At 41.3% G+C, this 25,060-nt stretch overlaps 1 protein-coding gene across 1 annotated transcript in view; it reads right to left on the bottom strand.

Moving 5' to 3' along the window:
* CEP162 (centrosomal protein 162) overlaps positions 1–7,224 on the bottom strand; it is a 93,030-nt gene extending 85,806 nt beyond the window's left edge. Inside the window, exon 1 of the mRNA XM_068985367.1 lies at positions 7,131–7,224. Within this exon, the coding sequence (XP_068841468.1) occupies positions 7,131–7,187 (57 nt within the window). The 5' untranslated portion in view covers positions 7,188–7,224. The remainder of the gene's footprint in view (positions 1–7,130) is intronic.
* Positions 7,225–25,060: the final 17,836 nt, after the last annotated feature.

The following is a 25,060-nucleotide window of genomic DNA, read 5'->3' as shown; positions in this document are numbered from 1 at the left end:
GAATTTTCACTGGATCACTTTCCGTTCAGCCTTAAACTTCACTGTCACCCTGAAATGTCCCATTTCTCTCTCCTTTCTGTCTCTCCCTGTTTACCCAACTCTGATAACCTGCCTCAGATTCAGTCATTTCCTCCTAAACTCATGGCTATGTAAGGGCATGAAAGAAAGACTGCAGGTTTTTGGAGCCAGAGAGATCTGAGTTCAAATTTTAACTTCAAAATAAGTTAATTTTGTTTATACATCTAGAAAACAGGCAAGGTAACACCGACCTTGCAGGGTTGTGGCAAAGATCATAAAAGAATGGAGAATGCCCGGGAAGGCACTGTCTAATGCACAGAAGGTATTCTCACTTTTGACAATCTTCCACATTGCTTTCCGGCTACGATCATAAAAAACAAAACACAGAAGCTGGCTCCCCCGTGAACAACAGTGCTGCTGAGGATATGGAGAAACTGGAAGCCTAAAACTACTAATATACTGCTGATGAGAGAGTAAAATGGTGCAGCCACCTAGAAAACAGTTTGGCAGTTCCTCAAAAGGTTGAATGTTGAGGTTAAACCACATGACCCAACATTTCCCACCCTCTGCTATATACACAAGAGAAATGAAAACATATACCCACAAAAATTATATACAATTGTCATAGCAGCATTATTGATAATTGCCAAAAAGTATAAAGCACGCAAATGTCCATCAACTGATAAGCAGGTAAACAAAATGTGGCAAATCCATACAATGCAATATTATTCAGCTACAGAAGAGGAATGAGGTACTAACAGATGAGACAACACGGATGAACCTTGAAAATGCTAAGTGGCACAAGCTATAAGAAAGATCCATATGAACTCGGGTAGGAACAGAAGAAAAGAGATCAGGTCAGGGCCTGTTCTCCAGGGAAGGGATACAGAGAAGGAAGGGGATTAAAAGGCTCAGAGACCCACGCTGGGGAGTCAGTGTCTAGAACTACATATTTGGGGCACCAGCCCTGGGGTCTAACACTGGGGACAGGAGCCCCCTTAGCTGGTTAGAAAGCCAGTGACAACAGGGCTGTAAGAAACCCAAACTCCGCTTGTGAGGAGTGTGCACACACTTGCTTACTCCCAAAACAAGGTGGAGGAAGCAGACGAAGCTGCACGGAGCTCTGGCTGCCGTCCTGTAACCACCCTGAAACAAGCCAAACCCCTACTCCAGCCCCGCTTGCTCCAGCTCTGCTCCTCTCTAGGGAAAGATGACAATGCCAGGAGAAGGAAGTGTACACACAGGGAACAGAACCAGCTGGGACCCGACCCTCAGGGTTTCTGCTCCAGCAACTTGGGACCTGCTCCCACTCTCATAGGGTGGTGTTTGTCACTGAGCAGAGAAGGAGCCCTGGCTGACACCTGGCTCTGACTTGAGCACCTTCATCTCTAGTCCCATTGCTTACCAAAATGATAGCTATCAGCCCACCCTAGATAAAGACATGACTCCTGTTTACATCAGATCCAGCTCTCCCATCAAAGCCACAGGGCACACAGACTGTATAGGGATGCTCCTACAAAGGGACACTCCTTCAAGATGGGGATAGGTAGCTATTTCACCTAATTTCATAGAGATGGAGAAAGTTAAACAAAATGAGAAGACAGAGGAATATGCTTCAAACAAAAGAACAAAAACTAAAACAGAGATAAACAATTTACCAGATAAGAGTTCAAAGCATTAGTCCTAAGATTAAATTAGAAAAAAGAATAGACGAACACAGCAAGAATTTTGACAAGAAACTAGAAAATATAAAAGAACCAATCAGATCTGAAGACTACAACTATAATGAAAAACACACTAGAGCAAATTAATAGCAGAATTTAGAGGACAGAATAATCAAACAGGAAAAAGAAAAACAAATTAAAAAAATGAAAACAACTTAAGGGGCCTCTCAGACATCATCAAGTATACCAATATTCATATTATAGGAGCCCCAGGTGGAAAAGTCAGAGAGAAAGGAGTTGAAAATCTATTTGATGAAATTATGGCTGAAAACTTCCTGAACCTGAGAGAGAGAGAAGTCGCTCAGTCATGTCTGAGTCTTTGTGACCCCATGTACTGTAGCATACCAGGCTCCTCCATTCACATTTTTCAGGCAAGAATACTGGAGTGGGTTGCCATTTCCTTCTCCAGGGGATCTTCCCAACCCAGGGATCGAACCCAGGTCTCCCACACTGCAAGCAGACGCTTTACCATCTGAGCCACCAGGGAAGCCTCTAGAAGAACCTGAAGAAGTAAACAGATATCCAGGTACAGGAGGCATGGAGAGTCCTGAACAAAATGAATCCAGATAGACCCACACCAAGACATATAATAACTGAAGAGTTATTAAAATGTTAAAAGTGGAAGAGATTATTCTAAAAGGCAACAACAGAAAAACAAAGGGTCACATACAAGCAAACCACCCCTCCTCCCCCTACCAAGCTATCAGATGATTTTTCTGCAGAAACTTTGCAGGCCAGAAGAGAAAGACATGACATATTTAAAATGCTAAAAAGGAAAAAAACTAAAATCTAGGAAACTCTACCCAGTAGGCTTATCATTTGGAACTGAAGGACAGATGAAGAACTTCTCAGACAAGCAAAGACTAGAAGAGTTCATCAATACTAAACTGATCCTAAAAGAAATGTTGAAGACTCTTCTCTCAGTGGAAAAGAAAATGCTATAAGAAGCAAGCACATATAGGAAAGGAAAAATCTCACTGATTAAGACACATATATAGTAAAGGCTGTGAACTAACCACTTACATTATCACAAAGATTGAAAAGAAAAATTGTATCAACTGTAACTACAATAAACAGGTAAGGGATAAAAAATGAAGATGTAAAATATGACCCAAAACACAAAAACACAAAATACTGGAGAGGGGAGGAAAAAAATACAGATCTTTTAGAATGTGTTTGAACTTACAACGGATACACCAACACTACAGAGAAAGGAACACAAGCATATCACTAAAGAAAATCATCAAACCACAGGGAAGAAATAAAAAGGAGAAAAGAACAGAGAAGTAGTACAAAACCCCAAAATAAGCAATAAAATGGCAGTAAGAACAAACCTATTGCTTGAAATGTCAATGGACTAAATGCTCCGAAAGACATAGGGTGGCTGATTGAACAACATCAACCAAAAAAAGCCATCTATAGGTTGCTTACAGGAGACTCAATTCAGAGATAAAGACACACAAAAACAAACTGAGAGGTTGCAAGAAGTTATTTCACACAAATGGAAACAAGAAAGCAAGGGTAGCAATACTCATATCAGACAAAATAGACTTTATAACAAAGCCTATAACAAAGACCCAGGGCATTATATAATGATAAAGGGATCAACACAAGAGGATACAACAGTCATTAAAATATATGCACCTAATATGGTGACTCAGAAGTAAAGAATCCACACGCAATGCAAGAGACTTGGGTTTGATCCCTGGGTCAGGAAGATCCCCTGGAGAAGGAAATGGTAACCCACTCCAGTATTCTTGCCTGGGAAATCCCATGGACAGAGGAGCCTGGCGCATTACAGTCCATGGGGTCGCAAAAGAGTCAGACATGACATAGCGACTAAACTACAACAAATATATAAAGCAAATGTTAACAGATAAAAATGGACAAAAATAGTCTCTCTGTGTGTTAAAAATCACATCAAAAAGAAAAAAATACATAGGAATAAACTTAACCAAGAAGCTGAAAGACGTGGTTGTTGTTTACTCGGTAAGTCATGTCTGACTCTATTCCATGGACTGTAACCCGCCAGGCTCCTCTGTCCACGGGATTTCCCAGGCGAGAACACTGGAGTAGGTTGCCATTTTCTTCTCCAGGGCATCTTCCTGACCCAGGGATCAAACCCCTGTCTTTTACATTAGAGCTGGGTTCTTTACTACTAAGCCACCTGGGAAGCCCATGAAAGCTATACAGTCTGAAAACTATAAAATAAAGATAAAGGAAACTGACTGTGATACAATGAAATAGCAAGATATCTCATGTTCATGGACTGGAAGATTGTTATTAAATGTACATACCACCCAAAGCAAGCTACAGACAATGTATACCTATCAAAATATGCATGACATTTTTCACAGAACTAGAGTAATCCTAAAATTTATATGAAACAATTAAAGGCCCTGAATAGCCAAAGCAATCTTGAGAAAAAAGAATGAAGCTGGAGGCCCTGAATAGCCAAAGCAATCTTGAGAAAAAAGAATTAAGCTCTCTGACCTCAGACTATACTAGAAAGCTCCAGTAACCGCAACACTGTGGTATTGGCACAAAAATGCCACATCCATCAATAGAACAGAACAGAGAGCCCAGAAATAAACCTATGCATTTATGGTGAATAAATCTACAACAAAGGAAACAAGAATATACAATGGAAAAAGTCTCTTACTGAAGTAAGTAGTGCTGGAAAAACTGAATAGCTCCATGTAAAACAATAGTTCTCACATCATATACAAAAACTCAAAATGGATTAAAGACCTAGCATAAAACCTGAAACCATAAAGCTCCTAGAAGAAAACACACTTTGTTATAAATCATAGCAGTTATTTTTTTAGGTCTATCTCCTAAGGCAAAGGAAACAGAAGCAAAAATAAACAAATGGGACCTAATCAAACCTGAAAGCTTTTGCACAGTAAAGGAAACCATTGACAAAATGATAAGAACCTACAGAATGGGAAAAAACAATCACATATCATATGTACAATAAGGGGTGAATATTCAAAATACATTAATAGCTCATGCAACTCAATAGCAAAAATAGAGCAACCTCCCCCCTGGCCCCAAAACCCAATCTGATTAAAAAATGGGCACAAGGTATACACATGGCTAACAGGCACATGAAAAAATGCTCAACATTACTAATCAGGGAAATGCAAATCAAAACTCCAAAGAGCTATCACCTCACACCTGTCAGAATGGCTCTGTGCATGCTCAGTGGTGTCTGACTCTGCAACCCCTGTAGCCTGTCTGGTTTCTCTGTCCAAGGGATTCTCCAGGCAAGAATACTGGAGTGGGTTGCCATTTCCTCCTCTAGGGGATCTTCCGGACTCAGCAATCAAATCCAGGTCTCCTGCGTTGGCAGGTGGATTCTTTACCACTGAGCCACCTGTGAAGACCATCAGAATAGCTACAAATAGCAAATGCTGGTGAGGATGTAGAGCAAGGAGAATCCACGTACACTGTTATTGGGAATGTACATTGGCGCAGTCACCATGGAAACAGTACAGAGGTTCCTCAAAAGACTGAAAACAGAAGTATCATGTGATATAGTGGTTCCACTCCTGGATATATCTCTGGCGGCAAAAACACTCATTCGAAAGATAAACGAATCCCAATTTTTCATAGCAGCATTATTTACACTACCAAAGATATGGAAGCAACCTAAGTATTCATCAACAGATGAATGGATAAACAAGGTGTGGTATATATGCATATATGTCCATCCTAAAGGAGATCAGTCCTGGGTGCTCACTGGAAAGACTAATGCTAAAGCTGAACCTCCAATACTTGTCCACCCGATGGGAGGCGGTGACTCATTTGAAAAGACCCTGATGCTGGGAAAAATTAAGGGCAGGAGGAGAAGGAGACGACAGACGATGAGATGGTTGGATGGCATCACCAACTCAATGGACATGGGTCTGGGTGGACTCAGAGTTGGTAATGGACAGGGAGGCCTGGTATGCGGCGGTTCATGGGGTCGCAAAGAGTCAGACACAACTGAGCTGAACTGAAGGTGGAATATTACTCCACCATAAAAAGAATAAAATTTTGTCATTTGAAACAATACGGATGGACCTGGAGGGTATTATACTTAGTAGAATAAGTCAGGGTTAACAAGTACTATATGTTATCACTTCCATGTGGAATCTAAAAAAGGGTAAAATGAATGAATATAGCAAAGCAGAAAGCAGACGCTCAGATATAGAGAACAAACTAGTGTTACCAGTGGGAAGAGAGAAAGGAGGGGCAAAATAGTGGCAGGGGTAGGGATTAAAAGGTACAAACTACTGTGTTTAAAACAAACTACAAGGATATATCATACAGCACAGGGAATATAGCCAGTATTTTATACCTCTAGATGGAATACAATCTATGAAAACAGAATCACTATCTGAACTAGTATAATGCTGTACATCAACTATACTTCAATTAAAAAAACACAGCCATTATGTCACAGACCATTCATTCTTATGGGAGGCAGAAAACAGACCTAAAGAAGTAAAATAATGAATGGTTATAAGTGCAACATGGATAATTAAGCACATGGTATACTAAGAAGGAACCTGATGGCTACTTTTTCTTTCAGTGGGTCAGTAGGAAAAAAACCTCTCTCACATAGGATTTTTAAGAAGAGATCTTCACCACCCAGGTAAACAACAGAAGAACAGACAGCATTGGCATGGAAAGTGAAACGTCAGTCATGTCTGACTCCTTGTGACCCCATGGACTATACAGCACGCCAGGCTCCTCTGTCCATGGGATTCTCCAGGCAAGAATACTGGAGTGGGTTGCCGTTCCCTTCTCTAGGGGATCTTTCCCACCCAGGGACTGAACCCGAGTCTCCTGCATGGCAGGCAAATTCTTTATCGTCTGAGTCACCAGGGAAGCTCCTAGTACTGGCAGAGGGAACAGCTAGTAGTACAAAGCTCCTAACATGAACTGAGTTGGCATATCTGGAGGAGAAAAAAGGCATGACTGGAAAATGGGAAGGAATGGTATAAAGTCAGTGAGGTGGACATACCCAAAAGCACTAGGGCTGTGCCAGCCCCAGGAAGCAGTCTGGATTTTATTCTCTACGTGATGGGTAGGAATAGAGTGTTTTACATTGGACAAACAGAGTCTGATTTATGTCACAGACCATGCTGGCTGCAGTGTGATGAAGGACCGCTGGGACAGGGAGTAGGAGCTGTTGCAGTAGCCTAATGAGATAATGGTGCCCTGGATTAGGATGGCTGCAGTGAAAAGGGAGAGAACTAGAGGGATGATAGATATACTCTGGAGACAGGTGACAGAGCCTGATGACTGACTGACTGTATCTTACAGGTGAAGGGGAAAATTGAAGAAATGAGTTTCTGGTGAGATAATTTACAATATAGCTTCTAAAAATATACTTACTTCCTTCATGAACTGTTCAAACTCTTCATCCAGCTCTTCTTTGGAACAGTGGGCCATTATCAATACTTTTCACTTTCCAAAGTAAACATTCTGAAGTGTTTACAACATTGGAAACACTAAATGGCAAGAGATAGTAAACATCCTTTAAGGAAATCCGTATTACGTCAAAAAAACAGGCAGACTTGAACTTCAGACATTTCTTTAAAAAAAAAATACTGAAATATAGTTAATTTACACTGTTATGTTAGTTTCAGCTGTTCACTTACAGTTCAACATAAAAAGGAAGGAAAAAAAAAAAGATGGGCAGAAGACCTACATAGGCATTTCTCCAAAGACATACAGATGGCCAAGAAGCCCATGAAAAGATGCTCAACATCACTAATTATTAGAGAAATGCAAATCAAAACTATAATGAGATATCACCTCACAGTAGTCAGAAAGGCCACAATGTCTACGAACACTAAATGCTAGAGAGGGTGTGAAGAAAAGCGAACCCTCCTACACTACTGGTGGTAATGTAAATTGGTGTGGCCACTAGGAGTGTTCTCCATAGTGTGAGAAAGGTATGGAGGTTCTTTATAAGAAACCAAAAATATAACTACTGTCTTGCTATATCTCACTGTCCGTTCCCTGAACCCAAGGTAGGCAAGTCGCCAGCCATAAGCTGGAAGAAAATTCAAGGAACCCTAGGAACTGCAGACATAGTCTCTCCTGACTGACACAGCAGTAGCAATGTATTCTGCCATGGTTGACCCAGCAGACACAGCCATAACCTGGCCATAATGCAGAGGCAAGAGCTTTCCAGGTGGGGCTTATATAAGTTACCTGCATGCCCACTGCTATAAGTGATCTCAGCTCTTACATGTATTTACAAACTGTGGGGTGAGGGCGAGAGGCCCTGGGGTGAGAGGGCCTGACCACTGCCAATTTCGCCAGTTTGCTCTTTCCCTACAACTACCATATGATCCAGTGATCCCACTCCTGCACAGGCATTTCTCTTATGATTTAGCATATACGTACAATCATTGACCAGTAAACTGAATGAGAGATTCCTAATTCATTAATAAAATTGATTTAACAAGCAGCTTTTACAGTGTCCATTATACTTGAGTTCAGAATTGCATTTTCATTCTAATATCCAATGATTAAAAAGTGGTCTCCACAATATTTCCTAAATCTATGCCTATCTGTGAGTGTGTGTGTATAAACATCTCTTAAACCAGGGCTTCTCAAGAAAACTTTTAAAAACTAGCATATTCAAAAGACTTTCCCTTCTGCAAAGGAAAAGGCGGAGTTCTGTAGTTTTATCATTCAGCTGATTATCAACCCATATTTAGAAGTTTTGCAAAATACACTGTTCCTGACACTGGGGACGCTTCCAGATACAAATTTCTGGACTGAGTTACTAAGAATCAGAATCTACCTAAAACAAAGTGGAGTACACAAATTTGAACAAATTGAGCATCTTTTGGAGGGAGGGAAGGTCAACAAAAACTATGCAATGGTGACGCGCAACGCTAAACTCTTTCCAGTCTCCCCTCATGAATCCAACGGCGGGTCTGCGTCAACTTAGGGACTGCAACTCCTTGAAGCAGCTCCGACCCCAGCTTCCTTTCGTAGAGGCGGGAGGTGTGGAGACTTGGTCAACACTTCGGCCCACCTGCGCAGTAACACCTCCTCCCCGTCTTCTGCATTTCGGTTCAGCTCAGGGTGGCGGCTGTTAAGCTCTTGGCCCCAAATTCTAGGTTAAAGGCGGATCCCGCCCGCCGAGTACCCGGCCCCAGGAAACGCGCGTTTGGCGGCCGCGATAAGACAAAGGCGCTCGCAGTGCAGTCGGGGCGGAGGTGGGGAGTGACCCGAAACTCAAGGCCCCAAGAAGCAGGTCTGAGCACAGTCTGGACGCTGCTGAACCGAGCGGGAAACAGGTATCCACGCCTCACCTACCTTTGCTTCCGAATTCCGCGCTTTCCCGGAAGGTCCAAGGTTGGGGGGCGGGGGAGCCAGTTGCCAGGGTTACGGACTGCAGCCGCAAGCCTCTGGAGTCACATGATGCAAGTTGGTCACGTGGCTTGCGGACGCGGAGGGACTGTAGCTTGCGTCTTCTCGCCTCCACGAGCGCAGGTTAGGGTGGTCGTGGCTTAGCAGGAGGTCTGGCGGGTGGGAGCCGCTGCTGCTGCACCGTTGGAGACTCTGCGGCCCTCCCTGTGCTCTTTGGGGTGGTGGATGTACGACAGGGTCGTGAGCGCGGGAACAGGAGTGAGGCATGTGGCGGGTCCGCCCGTGGCTTCCTGGGAAATGTAGTTTAGCTCCCCTGGTCCTAGAATTTCAGCGTTTCTCACCGCTTCTCATCTCTTCCAAATCTTCTCTTCCCGTGTTATTTCAGCCTTCTGCTTTCCAAGAGGCAACCTTGAAAAATATTGAGTGATTTCCTTCATGTGCAACGCCCTGCGTGCGCGTTGTGAATGAAACTCTGTTTTCAGGACAGAGCTCTGTTTTCAGGACAGGGACTCTGTTCCACCATCTAGTGGACAAGAAATTGAAGATACACAGACACACCCCAAGCCCTACCTATTAGTAATATCAGAGCATCTCTGTGGTTTCCCACTATTCCTTTGCCCCTGTTCTGTTGCGGCATCTTACAATTATTTTCTTGCATTTTACTTTATTTTTTCTATTTCTTCCTCTAAAAAATAAAAACAAAGCACGTTGGAGTTTCAGAGGACAGTATTTAGGATATAAAAAGAAAAATCAGCATCAATCGAAAGCATTGATGCTGGCAGACATAAAGGCCTCATCGGGTCCTGCCTGAACTTTTCTTTCAGCAATTGTTTATTGTAATACAAATGTGTGCATGCCAGGAACTGTGCCCTATGATAAGGACTTGAATATTATGACAGAGATTTTAAGAAGCTGTTGTTTTATTGAGCACTTAAGTTGCTAGGAGCTGCACATGGGTTACTTCACCTCTTTACAGTCTAAAAGACAATTCAATTAAATCTATATTTTTGTTTCTAACAAGTGCTGAGTGGGTGAAGACAGTCATAATCTCTGCCCTGGTGGAGTCTTTGATCTAGTGGAGCAGATAGACAAGTGACTGGAAAATTGCAGTTTTGTACAAGCACAGCTATTGTAGGAGAAGTAGGGTGTGGTTAGAAGACATTAGAAGATCCCTCAACCCTTGGGAGATGGAGAAAGCTACTTTCTCTGTGAAAATGATGTGTTTCCTTTTTATCAATTCTTGCTGCCCTCTACTCATCCTTCAGGGGTTTAGGTTTCAATTTAGCCTTCATTTCTTCTAGGAACCTTTCTCACCCATCCTTATTAGGAAGCATTTTGCAAATTAGGCCTCCTTTACAGTCTTTCACCGGAGAAGGCAATGGCACCCCACTCCAGTACTCTTGCCTGGGAAATCCCATGGACAGAGGAGCCTGGTAGGCTGCAGTCCATGGGTCACTAAGAGTCGGACATGATTGAGCGACTTCACTTCCACTTTTCATTTTCATGCATTGGAGAAGGAAATGGCAACCCACTCCAGTGTTCTTGCCTGGAGAATCCCAGGGACAGGGGAGCCTGGTGGGCTGCCGTCTATGGGGTCGCACAGAGTCAGACATGACTGAAGTGACATAGCAGCAGCAGCTGCAGCACAGTCTTTCACAGATACCTATTAGCCTCAGATCTTCTTGGCCTCATTTTTTTACTCTAGCTGCAGCTGCTGGGACCACTTCCAGTTAGGCTGTCACTAGCTACACACAGGTCTAACTCATCTGTGTGCCTGCCTGGAGCCTGCAGTGTGGACCTCTGGCTTTCTGATCCATGGGGCTCCTCTGACTTGAGGGAACCCACTCAGCACTCAATACTTGAAGCTTGGAAGTATGCAGAAATTAATCTCTGTAGGTCTAAGCTTAATCAATGGGGGTTGGAGCTGATGAACAAATGATTTTCCTTATTGACCCTGGACAGAATTGATACTCATTTCATAAGACTAAAAAGAGTGTCCTCTGTGATCCAGAGCCAGTTGTTCACCACAGAGACCAACTTGTTAGCACATTCTTGTATTGGCGTTCCATCCTGTGACCCTCTTTGTTCATCGCTACTGTTACTTGGTAATCCATTTCTGAATATTAATAGATGACTCTTATGCAAAGCTGTGTCTCATGTTCTGCTTTCAGGCAAACATTAGGAAAGATGGATAGATCACAATTAACCCTGGAAAGGGGATCATTAAGATGGTATTTAGGAGCTGGGTAACTCAGCAGTCAGATGGCAATGAAAATTCCACTGCTAATGGGAAATGGGTTGGTGGCAACCATTGAAACACAGCTCCTCGTTTCTCATATGAGGTTGGTTGGGCAGAGATACAGGTGGAAAGTGAGAGTTGACTCATATACTTACTGTTATACCTGAATGGTATGGTGGCAGTGGGAATTATAAGGATGGCTGGATTTTTATTGATTTCTTTGGATTCCTTGAAATAAAGAAAATAACTGCCTCAGGTCAGCCAAAATCAATTCAAAGCACATCATAAATGGCAAGGACCTCTATGAGCATTTGAGGAGATCATCATTTTCTTCAGCATAAAGTGCAACAGAGAATGAAGGCACAGTCTCATTGTCTATCTTGAGTCAGGGCCCTCATATGAGAAAGGCAACTCACAACATGACACTTGTCCTCTTCAGGATCCAGCCCTGCCACAATTCACCATCTCTGTGCCAGTGACTCAGGTCAAGCCTCAGAATCTGAGCATGGAAATATAATCCTTGTTCTGGGAGAAAATGGTTTTCAGAAAGGGCGGGTCCCACATTATACATACTAGAAAGGAACCAGGGGAACATATGAAGGAGAGGCTCTTTGGAGTGTTGAACTGATAAGGAGGATAAAATAAGGCTGTGTAAGGATTTATGGACATGGGAACACTCACTCATGCCTTGGAGTTCAATGTGCAAGTGAGAACACCTGGTGCTGGTCATTTGCTGCTAGGACGTTTCTGTGAAGCCTGCATGTGCTAATGGCCAATAGGCAGATGAAGTAGAGACGCTGAAATTGCTTTGGCAGAGTATTATTGAAGATGTCAGGAGGCTCACAGAGCTGGGAATATTAGAGTAGTTTTGTTATGTGATATCTACACCCTAGCACCTGACTTTGCTCCTTAGGAGGACTCATAGGACATTTCCTTCAGTAAGGCAAGAAGAAATTCATTGGTGTAAAAGGACTTGGTGATTTCTGTCCTCCACAGGTCAGAGTTTTTAACAGGAGATGCTGCTGTGGAACTAGTTTCCCCAGTGTCAGTGTGGTTATGAGATTTCTCACTGCCAGTAGCAATACGAAACTGTCAAAGGAAAGATGGTTGTAATTACTGAAATGGGCAGAATTCTGCCATACCAATGAGGTTGCCTTGACCTACAGAAATCTGTGCCGATAACTAATACATCATGGTGTTTTGAGGGATGAGATTAAGTGGACAGCTGATTGAGTGATTACTTGATATGTGTGTATATGTTTGTGTGTGTGTGTTAGTGTGTAACAAAGAGATCTTGTGAACAGAGTACTAACATCAGATATCACAATGGAAAATCCAGATCCTTCACCCTATTTCTGGATTTATTTAGTTTCAATAGATCTAGTTACCAAGGGTTCAAAGGGAGGGTGAGTGCCCTTGAGGAAGTATGTGTAATGTAATCAGATTGGTTATAAACATTCTCACTACACTTCCACAAAGGGCCTTATGGCCATTTATCAGGGCCACCAGAGGTCAAAGTAAAAGAGTTCCACAGAAATTATCACCTGATCACTCTGGGATCCTCATTTGAGTAATTTGGCTCCTCACTTGTGGATCATCAAGCAAAAGAGAATTAATATGTTAGTACATTTGTAAGACTACGTGCTCAGTCACTCAGTTGTGTCCGACTCTTTGTGACCTCATGGACTGTAGCCCACCAGGTTCCTCTGTCCATGGGATTCTCCAGGCAAGAATACTCTAATGGATTGCCATTTCCTTCTCCAGGGGATCTTCCCAACCCTGGGATCAAACCCGCATCTCTTGCATCTCCTCCATTAGCAGGCAGATTCTTTACCACTAGTTCCACCTGGAAAGCCTGTTTGCAAGGGTAACCTACCCTTATTAACACAAAGAGTTTGAATCACTGCCATATGATGGAGGCAGGGAAAAATATCCAACAGCTTGACTAATGCATCTCCTCATGTTTTGTGACAGGTGATCATGATGAATTGCACTTACAGCAACTATGCCCTGAGGAAAAGTGAAAGTGTTAGTTGCCCAGTTGTGTCTTATTCTTTGTGACTATATGGACTGTAGCCAGCCAGGATTCACTGTACATGGAATTCTCCAGGCAAGAATACTGGAGTGGATTGCCATTCCCTTCTCCAGAGGGACTTCCCCACCCAGGGATTGAAACCTAGTCTCCCACATTTCAGGCAGATTCTTTACTGTCTGAGCCCCCAGGGAAGCCCTGATGAAGGCAAGCAAATCAAACCTAGAGGAAGAAGGTCTGGATCACTCCAGGCAAACAACCTTAGGTCAGCTGAGATACTGGCCATGGTGAGAGAGATTTAGAATCAGTGGTAGAGAAGAGAGATAATGACTATAAAGCTTTGAGGACCAACTGTGGCAGCAGGGACTGTAGCTTGTTCCACAAACCCTTTTGCAGAAATCGTGGCAGGCTAGCCTCTGGCAGGAGACTTGGTGACAGATTCGGAGTTAATAGAGAGAAAAAGTGAATCTGTGTGTTGCAAAGGTCCTAGTGCATCAGCGACCACTTTGTATATCACCTAAAATTCACTTGGCCCTGCATTCTACTGAAGTCACTGTTTCTACAACCAGTGCCCATTGACTTTCACCAGCTTCATGAAGGTGCCACTGGAAAGTGCCTCACCTCTGGCCGAGGTGTGAGCCTCTTGCTTCCTTTCCTGAACATTTTCTGGCAAGAAGTATGGGTGTGGAATGCCCACTGAACTACCACATATGTGTAACATACAAGTGGTATGTGGTAATCAAAGTCTGAGGGCCACTAAACCTATGAAGGATGAAAGTGTGAAAGTGTTAGTTGCTCAGTCCTGTCCGACCCTTTGCAACCCCATGGGCTGTAGCCTGACAGGCTCTTCTCTGTCCATGGAATTCTCCAGGCAAGACTACTGCAGTGGGTTGCCATTCCCTTCTCCAGGGGTTCTTCCCGACCCAGGGATAGAACCCAGGTCTCCTGCACTGCAGGCAGATTCTTTACCATTTGAGCCACCAGGGAGGCCCTATGAGAGATGAAAGCCTGTTGAAAAATCATTCTCTATTTTTTTTCCCCCAGTGGAGCCACAAGGCATGCAGGATTAGTTCCCCTAATAGGTCGAACCCAGCCCCTGGCAGTGGAAGTGCAGAGTCCTAACCACGATGCATCCAGGAAATCCCCCTTCAATTTATTTCATGGGTTTCACTGCAGTCTTTTAGAAGGCCTGTGGAATCCAGGATAGGTTGACCGTGGTCATTTTGATAATGCATCCTTTTTTCAGCTCTTCCTTCCTGCCTGTTTTTACTCCCTAATTCATTATTCCTGGGCTCTGGGATCAGGTGCATGGATGTAAGTTGCTTCAGTTGTGTCCAACTCTTTGTGACCCCATGGACTGTAGCCTGCCAGAGTCCTCTGTACATGGGATTCTCCAGGCAAGAATACTAAAGTGGGTTGTCCAGAAATGCAAATCAAAACCACAATGAGGTATCATTTCACACCAGTCAGAACGGCTGCTATCCAAAAGTCTACAAGCAATAAATGCTGGATAGGGTGTGGAGAAAAGGGAACCCTCTTACACTGTTGGTGGAAATGCAAACTAGTACAGCCACTATGGAGAACAGTGTGGAGATTCCTTAAAAAACTCGAACTAGAACTGCCATATGACCCAACAATCCCACTGCTGGGCATACACACCGAGGAAATCAGAATTGAAAGAGACACGTGTACCCCTATGTTCATCACAGCACTGTTTATAATAGCCAGGACATGGAAGCAACCTAGATGTCCATCAGCAGATGAATGGATAAGAAAGCTGTGGTACATATACACAATGGAATATTACTCAGCCATTAAAAAGAATACATTTGAATCAGTTCTGATGAGATGGATGAAACTGGAGCCTGTTATACAAAGTGAAGTAAGCCAGAAAGAAAAACACCAATACAGTATACTAACGCATATATGTGGAATTTAGAAAGATGGTAATGATAACCCTGTATGTGAGACAGCAAAAGAGATACAGATGTCTAGAACAGACTTTTGGACTCTGTGGGAGAGGGTGGGGTGATTTGGGAGAATGGCATTGAAACATGTATAATGTCATATAAGAAACAAATTGGCAGTCTAGATTCAATGCAGGATACAGGATGCTTGGGGCTGGTGCACTGGGATGACCCAGAGGGATGGTATCTGGAGGGAGGTGGGAAGGGGGTTCAGAATGGGGAACATGTGTACACCTGTGGTGGATTCATGTTGATGTATGGCAAAACCAATACAATATTGTAAAGTAATTAGCCTCCAATTAAAATAAATGTTATATTAAAAATAAATAAAAATAAAAAATAAAGTGGGTTGCCATGCCTCCCTTCAGGGAATCTGCCCAACCCAGAGATCAAACCCATGTCTTTTAGTCTCCTGCATTGGCAGGCTGATACTTTATCACTAGCCCCACCAGGGAAGCCCTCTGGGGTCATGTTCCCAGATAAAGTACCTTTTCAGGAGTAACTCAGATTGAGACAGTAATCTTATTAACTAAGTTGAAGTAATAAAGAAATCCAAATAATTCAGGTCTTAATATGCAATCATGCTGCCTTATTCATGTATAGACAGATTTAGGAAGAGTAATGGCTTTGAAAATTAAAATAATTATTTCAGCTTATCCAAACTTTATTCCATTTCCATTTGACAGCTAGTTGTCATAATAGTAAGTTGCTGCACCATTAAAATGTTCACTCTGCTTTATAAAATACACGCATACATGTAGAGATTTATAGACTGAATAAGAGGAGTTTCTTATGCTTTGAAGTGGTGTGAACTTGTGCAACACTTTCTAGATTATTGAATAATTGATACCATTACATTTTCAAGGTAAATAAATATGAAAAGAAGGGAAAAGAGTTTCACTAACAAGATAAATGGAATTTGTGGCATTATTTCTGTTGGTATTTTAATGTCAGTTTACGTTTTCACCATCAGAGGTCATGAAAGAACAATGTTGAACAAAATTTGGCTGAAAAAAAACTTGTTTGATATCTGGACTGTAACATTCTTAGAAGGCTTTTTGCAAAAGAAAAACCACTATCTACTTTGTACAGAAAGAAAAATAATTCTTAACAATAAAATGATCTGATAGGTTACAAGAGCATGAGGCTCTTATTTGCCTCTGGTGCTCTCAAGTTTTAGTTTAAGAATAAAATTTTAAATGCAAATGTTGATGACTCCTTGTCTTGGGAATATACAGTGTTTAATTTCAGCTAGGTTTCTGGGGGGCCGTCTATAATTGACAAAAGAAGTATCTCACTTATGAAAAAGGAAGAAAATAAACAAAATTAAAGCTTAGACATGTTTAGAAGTACATTTGTTAGTACACATAGCAGCTACTTCGTAAAACAAAGTAAAGTCTGTCTCATGAACTTTGCATTTGAGAAACTAAGTTTGCAACAAAAAGAGCCAGCAGTCTGAACATCAAAGACCAGGTATCAAGTTAAGGAATTTGGCATTGTGTGTATGGGAAGATGCAAGCCTCTGGGCTCACTGAATTCATTCCTTTCTTATACACCTTAGCTCTCCGGGGCCAATCCTGTTTCCTTGCTCACCTTGCTTCTTCCATTCCCCCAGCTCTTCAGCAGTCACCATGGAAGGTGGCAGTGTCCTCTGGATTGCAGCTGTGGGAGCCCTCATTCACGTTTGGAGCCCAGAAATCGCTGATGGCTGTGACATTTCTTGTTTATTGATATGCAGGAGATATTTTCATTTCACACTAACAATGCACAATGTATCAAATATCTTATTGATTTAGTAAATTTTAAGTATCTACTATTGATATGTACTTTGTCTGTCATAGGTAGCATTTATTAATTTAAAACGTTTATTGCCCTAGGCAAATTATTAGAAATACAAAAAAATCAGTAAGTTAAAATAATTTTCATTGGTATCATAAAAACACAAGTTATCAGTTGTCATTGCTCTTTTTGGTGAGTAGTCATAATAAAAAGCCTCCTTATAAAATGATCATTAACATTTTTGCATGAGCATAGTTTTGTATGTTTCCAAAAATTCTGTGACATATGAAATGAATCACAAAAAGACAAAAACTGTGTGGATCCACTTCTGTGAGGTATCTAGCATAGACGGCTGCATGCTGGCAGAATGTAAAATGCTGGGCCTGTGGATTATTGAATGGGCAATGGGATTTCAATTTTTAAGGATCTGAAAAAAGCTCTAATGGTTGCGCAACAATGTGCATGTTCACATAGTCTACACCATAGTGTTGTGAGAAACACATGAGTTAAAGCATGTAAAAATTCTCATCAGTGATTGTATGTTATAATGCTCAATGTATGTTAGCAGTCCCGTTGTTTTTCATGAAGCACATCCTATGGTGTATGTGGTAAACAGTGATTTATTATCTATTATTATCACAGTGATTTAATATCTATTATTATTATTATTGGTTTGGGCTTCCCTGGTGGCTCAGATGGTAAAGAATCAGCCTGCAATGTGGGAAACCTGGGTTTGATCCCTGAGTATTGGGAAGATCCAAGAGGCCATGGCAACCCACTCCGGTATTCTCGCCTGGAAAATCCCCGTGGACAGAGGAGCCTTGCAGGCTACAGTCCATGGGGTCACAAAGAGCTGGACATGACTGAGTGACTAAGCATACAGTATTGGTTCTGGTTTTCTAATATAGTGTATGAAAGACATTTTTCTTTGTCTTTTCGAGTCCCAGAGGCCTAGCAACTATTAAAAAGCCTAATAAGTAATAAAAACAGAAGTCTGTGACTCACAGAGAAATAAATTTTTATGGATTAGTAGTTTTAACAGCCAGAACTTAGATTTCAGTGATGTCCATGCAATTGTTCCTTACCTCATTTCTGTCCTCTTCTTTGAGTCAGTTCTATCTTACTGGGTTTCATCACTCGTCTTCCAGCGGCTCAATTCTGGAAACCTCCATACTGCTTCTGTCTGAAATCATTCATTTGCATACAATGATCATTGGTGTGTGGTGTTTGAGGGAAGCAGATTAAAATCTGGAACATCTGAAGTTTTCACAGATTTTATTATTTTAATTCATGCTCCTTTCTTGATAAAAGTAATTGATTAAAAGTCATTCTTTCTATTTAAAAAAGTTTTTTTTTTTTAGATTTTTTTGTTGCTCATATTCCCTTGATTCTTTATTAATTTAGGGTTCTTCAATTTTAACACTTAACATGCAGAGTTCCAAAGAATAGCAAGGAGAGATAAGAAAGCCTTCCTCAGTGATCAGTGCAAAGAAATATAGGGAAACAAAGAATGGGAAAGACTAGAGATCTCTTCAAGAAAATTAGAGATACCACAGGAACATTTCATGCAAAGATGGGCTCAATAAAGGACAGAAATGGTATGGCCCTAACAGAAGCAGAAGATATTAAGAAGAGGTGGTAAGAATATATAGAAGAACTGTACAAAAAAGATCTTCACGACCCAGATAATCACGATGGTGTGATCACTCACCTAGAGCCAGACATTGTGAAATGTGAAGTCAAGTGGGCTTTAGGAAGCATCATTACGAACAAAACAAGTGGAGGTGATGGAACTCCAGTTGAGCTATTTCAAATCCTGAAAGCTGTTGCTGTGAAAGTGCTGCACTCAATATGCCAACAAATTTGGAAAACTCAGCAGTGGCCACAGGACTGGAAAAGGTCAGTTTTCATTCCAATCCCAAAGAAAGGCAAAGCCAAAGAATGCTCAAACTACTGCACAATTGCACTCATCTCACATGCTAGTAAAGTAATGCTCAAAACTCTCCAAGCCAGGCTTCAGCAATACGTGAACCATGAACTTCCAGATGTTCAAGCTAGTTTTAGAAAAGGCAGAGCAACCAGAGATAAAATTGCCAACATCCGCTGGATCATTGAAAAAGCAAGAGAGTTCCAGAAAAACATCTGTTTCTGCTTTCTTGACTACGCCAAAGCCTTTGACTGTGTACATCACAATAAACTGTGGAAAATCCTGAAAGAGATGTGCATACCAGACCACCTGACCTGCCTCTTGAGAAATCTGTTTGCAGATCAGGAAGCAACACTTAGAACTGGACATGGAACAAGAGACTGGTTCCAAATAGGAAAAGGAGTATGTCAAGTATTGTCACCCTGCTTACTTAACTGATATGCAGAGCACATCATGAGAAATGCTGGGCTGGAAGAAGCACAAGCTGGAATCAAGACTGCCAGGAGAAATATCAATAAATATGCAGATGACACCACCCATATGGCAGAAAGTGAAGAAGAACTAAAAAGCCTTTTGATGAAAGTGAAAGAAGAGAGTGAAAAAGTTGGCTTAAAGCTCAACATTCAGAAAACTAAGATCATGGCATCTGGTCCCATCACGTCATGGGAAATAGATGGAGAAACAGTGAAAACAGTGACAGACTTTATTTTTGGGGGCTCCAAAATCACTGCAGATGGTGATTGCAGCCATGAAATTAAAAGACACTTACTCCTTGGAAGGAAAGTTATGATCAACCTAGATAGCATATTAAAAAGCAGAGACATTACTTTGCCAACAAAGGTCTGTCTAGTCAAGGCTATGTTTTTTCCAGCAGTCATGTATGGATGTGAGATCTGGACTATAGAGAAAGCTGAGCACCGAAGAATTGATGCTTTTGAACTGTGGTGTTGGAGAAGACTCTTGAGAGTCCCTTGGACTGCAAGGAGATCCAACCAGTCCACCCTAAAGGAAATCAGTCCTGAATATTCAAGGACTGATGTTGAAGCTGAAATGCCAATACTTTGGCCATCTGATGTGAACAGCTGACCCGTTGGAAAAGATCCTGATGCTAGGAAAGATTGAAGGCAGGAGGAGAAGGGGACCACAAAGTATGAGACAGTTGGGTGGCATCACCGACTCAGTGGGCATGAGTTTGAGTAAATTCCAGGAGTTGGTGATGAACAGGGAGGCCTGGCATGCCTCATTCCAGGGGTCACAGAGAGTTAGACACGACTGAGCCACTGAACTGAACTGAATTTTAACATGAAAACAGATTCTGCTACTGGTGTGAATACTGTTGTGTTCTGTTAGTTTAAAAATATTTAATCTAGCTTTCTTTTGTTTTGGTTATGTAGTAAATCTTAAGAGGAAAACTATAACTTAATATTTGATATGAAATGGGGAAAATTTTTTTAAGAAGGGGAAATTTTTGATTTTTTTCTTGAAGTCCTTCTTTGAAGAATTCCTTTATCCTGAAAGTCAAAACACTCAAACCACTTTCTAGTCACCAAATAAATCTCATTGATGGAAAACAAGGTTTCTGTGAAAGAAAATAATATATAAAGAGATTGTTTCTACAATTCCGCCAGGCCTTTCACCAGTGCCTCTAACAAGTTCCAAAATGAATTTCAACTCCATCCCCTCACTTGTTTGCTCTCTGCAGGAGCTTTTATGAGCGATGAAAATTGGTTCTCATGGTGAAAGGCAAAGGTAGACAAATCCTGAGTAATCTACTGTCTGCATTATTCCATATTCAGTAATCAAGGATACTGAGAGTAGCATTAGTTCTGGAACACCACTGCCTTATTAAAGGAATCCGTTTAACTTTGGGGAAATTGCCTAATAAGGAAAAGAACATCTAATTCAACTTTATTTCATGCTCACATCCAAGCCTTCAGTGACCTTCTGATACTTCAAGTTGGAAACAATGGTTTTTCTTTGCTTATATTTCTAGTAGAAATTTTATGTTTTAAAATATTTATTTACTTATTGAATACTTGCTCTTTCTCTTTCTCCTTGTTGTTTAGGCACTAAGTCATCTCTGACTCTTTGTCACTCCATGGACGGTGGCATGCCACACTCCTCTGTCCTCCACTATCTCTTCAAGTTTGCTCAAGTTCATGTCCACTGAGTTGGTAATACTATCTAACCATCTTATCCTCTATGGCCCCTTTCACCTTTTGCCTTCAGTCTTTCCCATCATCAGGGTCTTTTCCAATGAGTTGGCTCTTCACTTCAGGTGGCCAAAGTATTGGAGCTTCAACTTCAGCATCAGTCCTTCTAATGAATATTGAAGATTGATTTCCTTTAAGATTGACTGGTTTGATCTCTTTGCTGTCCAAGGGACTCTCAAGAGTCTTCTCCATCACCACAGTTCAAAAGATTCAATTCTTTAGCATTCAGCCTTTTTTATGGACCAACTCTCACATCTGTGCATGACTACCAGGAAAAATATAGCTTTGACTATACAGATCTTTGTCAGCAAAGTGATGTCTCTGCTTTTCAATACACTGTCTAGGTTTGTCATAGCTTTCCTTCCAAGAAGCAAGTGTCTTTTTTTTTTCCCTTCCAGATAGTAAATTTGTTAAGAATAGGTATTCTGTTAATAAATTTTGTATCATACCAATGTTTTGCACAAATAGGTGTTCAGTAGCTTGTGGTTGAAACTATTGGATTGATTGTCTCTTGGTTCCATTCTATTATCTAATGATTTAAGTTATAGCTTAAAACTTTGCTAAAACGACTATCATTTCTATGGAGGTAATGCTGCCCCTCCCCGACTCCCCAGCCCATTCTTGTGTACTAGATAGAAAGATTATCCTTTGGCCTGAGCATGGGAAAGCACATTATCTCTAGCAGGAATAACTACAATCACACTATAAATGTGGTGATCCATTATTACTTTCTCTAATTTCAGGGATAGCAATGAAAACCAAATGTCCAGAACAATGAGAGCTGTGGGAACTACAGAATCTCTTCTATCAGCTCAACAGTTGCTCAGAGTCATCCCCCATGTTCTGTACCCTCCCAGGGTCTGGGCAAATGGGTGAGTAAATTGCTTCTTTTAATCTAGATAAATATCACATCAATGGGAAAATTCTTTCATTTTGTATCTTAATTCTGAAGTTCAGTTCAGTCGCTTAGTCATGTCTGACTCTTTGTGACCCCATGGACTGCAGCACGCCAGGCTTCCCTGTCCATCACCAACTCCTAGAGCTTATCTAAGCTCATATCCATTGTGTCGGTGATGCCATCAAACGATCTCATCCTCTGTCGTCCCCTTCTCCTCCCACCTTCAATCTTTCCCAGCATCAGGATCTTTTCCAGTGAGTCATTTCTTCTCATCAGGTGGCCGAAATATTGGAATTTTAGCTTCAGCATCAGTCCTTCCACTGAATAGTCAGGACTGATTTCCTTTAGGGTGGACTGGTTGGATCTCCTTGCAGTCCAAGAGACTCTCAAGAGCCTTCTGCAACACCACAGTTCAAAAGCATCAGTTCTTCAGCACTTAGCTGTCTTTATAGTTCAATTCTCACATCCATATATGACTACTGGAAAAAACGTAGCTTTGACTACATGGAACTTTTTTGGCAAAGTAACGTTGCTGCTTTTTACTTTGCTGTCTAGGTTGGTCATAACTTTGCTTCCAAGGAGCAAGCAACTTTTAATTTCATGGCTGCAGCCATCACCTGGAGTGATTTTGGAGCCCAGAAAAATAAAGTAGGTCACTGTTTCCATTGTTTCCCCATCTATTTGCCATGAAGTGATGGGACTGGATGCCATGATCTTAGTTTTCTGAATGTTGAGCTTTAAGCCAACTTTTTCACTCTCCTCTTTCACTTTCATCAAGAGGCTCTTTAGTTCTTCTTTACTTTCTGCCATAAAGGTGGTGTCATCTGCATATCTGAGGTTATTGATATTTTTCCTGGCAATCTTGATTCCAGCTTGTGCTTCATCGAGCCCAGCGTTTCTCATGATGTACTCTGCATATAAGTTAAATAAGCAGGATGACAGTATACAGCCTTGACGTACTCCTTCCCAAATTGGAACCAGTCTGTTGTTCCATGTCCAGTTCTAATTGTTGCTTCTTGACCTGCATACAGATTTCTCAAGAGGCAGGTCAGGTGGTCTGGTATTCCCATGTCTTTAAGAATTTTCCACAGTTTATTGTGATCCACACAGTCAAAGGCTTTGGCATAGTCAATAAAGCAGAAGTAGATTTTTTTTCTGGAACTCTCTTGCTTTTCTGATGAGCAACGGATGTTGGCAATTTGATCTCTGGTTCTTCTGCCTTTTCTAAAACCAGCTTGAACATCTGGAAGTTCACAATTACCATACTGTTGAAGCCTGTCTTGGAGAATTTTGAGCATTACTTTGGCGATATGTGAGATGAGTGCAATTGTTGGTAGTTTGAGCATTCTTTGGCATTGCCTTTCTTTGGGGTTGGAATGAAAACTGACCTTTTCCAGTCCTGTGGCCACTGCTGAGTTTTCCAAATTTGCTGGCATATTGGGTATAGCACTTCCATAGCATCATCTTTTAGGATTTGAAATAGCTCAACTGGAATTCCATCAACTCCACTAGCTTTGTTCATAGTGATGCTTCCTAAGGCCCACTGGACTTAACATTCCAGGATATCTGGTTCTAGGTGAGTGATCACACCATCATGGTTATCTGGGTCATGAATAGCATTTTTGTATAGTTCTTCTGTGTATCCTTGCCACCTCTTTGTAATGTCTTCTGCTTCTGTTAGTCCATACCATTTCTGTCCTTCCCATTTTTGCATGAAATGTTCCCTTGGTATCTCTAATTTTCTTGAAGAGATCTCTAGTCTTCCCCATTCTACTATTATCCTCTTTTTCTTTGCATTAATCACTGAGGAAGTCTTTCTTATCTCTCCTTGTTATTCTTGGAACTCTGCATTCAAATGGGTATGTATTTGCTTTTCTCCTTTGCCTTTCTCTTCTCTCTTTTCTCAACTACTTTTTAAGGCTGCCTCAGACAACCATTTTGTGTTTTTGCATTTCTTTTTCTTAGAGATGGTCTTGATCACTGCCTATTGTACAGTGTCAGAAACCTCCATTCATAGTTCTTCAGGCACTCTGTCTATCAGATCTAATCCCTTGACTCTATCTGTCACTTCCACTGTATAATTGTAAAGGATTTGATTTATGTCATATCTGAATGTTGTAGTGGTTTTCCCTACTTTCTTCAGTTTAAGTCTGAATATGACAATAAGGAGTTCATGATCTAAGCTACAGTCAGTTTCTGGTCTTGATTTTGCTGACTGTGTAGAACTTCTCCATCTTTGGCTACAAAGAATATAATCAATCTGATTTTGGTATTGACCATCTGGTGATGTCCATGTGTAGAGTCTTCTCTTGTGTTGTTGGAAGAAAGTGTTTGCTATGACCAGTGTGTTCTCTTGGCAAAACTCTGTAAGCTTTTCACCTGCTTCATTTTGTACTCCAAGGTCAAATTTACCTGTTACCCCAGATATCTCTTGACTTCTTACTTTTGCATTTCAGTCCCCTATAATGAACATCTTTTGGGGGTGTTAGTTCTAGAAGGTCTTGTAGGTCTTCATAGAACTGTTCAACTTCAGCTTCTTTAGCATTACTGGTCGAGGCATAGACTTGGATTACTGTGATATTGAATGGTTTGCCTTGGAAATGAACAGAAATCATTCTGTTGTTTTTGAAATTGCATCCAAGTACAGCATTTCAGACTCTTTTGTTTACTATGATGGCTATTCCATTTCTTCTAAAGGATTCTTCCCCACAGTAGTAGATATAATGGTCATCTGAGTTAAATTCACCCATTCCAGTCCATTTTAGTTCACTGATTCCTAAAATGTCAGTGTTCACCCTTGCCATCTCCTGTTTGACCACTTCCAATTTGCCTTGATTCATGAATACCTAAAATTCCAGATTCCTATGCAATATTGCT

This window comes from Capricornis sumatraensis, chromosome 13, assembly GCF_032405125.1.
Source record: "Capricornis sumatraensis isolate serow.1 chromosome 13, serow.2, whole genome shotgun sequence".
Classification (NCBI taxonomy): Eukaryota; Metazoa; Chordata; class Mammalia; order Artiodactyla; family Bovidae; genus Capricornis; species Capricornis sumatraensis.
The sequence above is the reverse complement of the archived record's forward strand: the minus strand, read 5'-3'. Positions and strand labels throughout refer to the sequence as shown.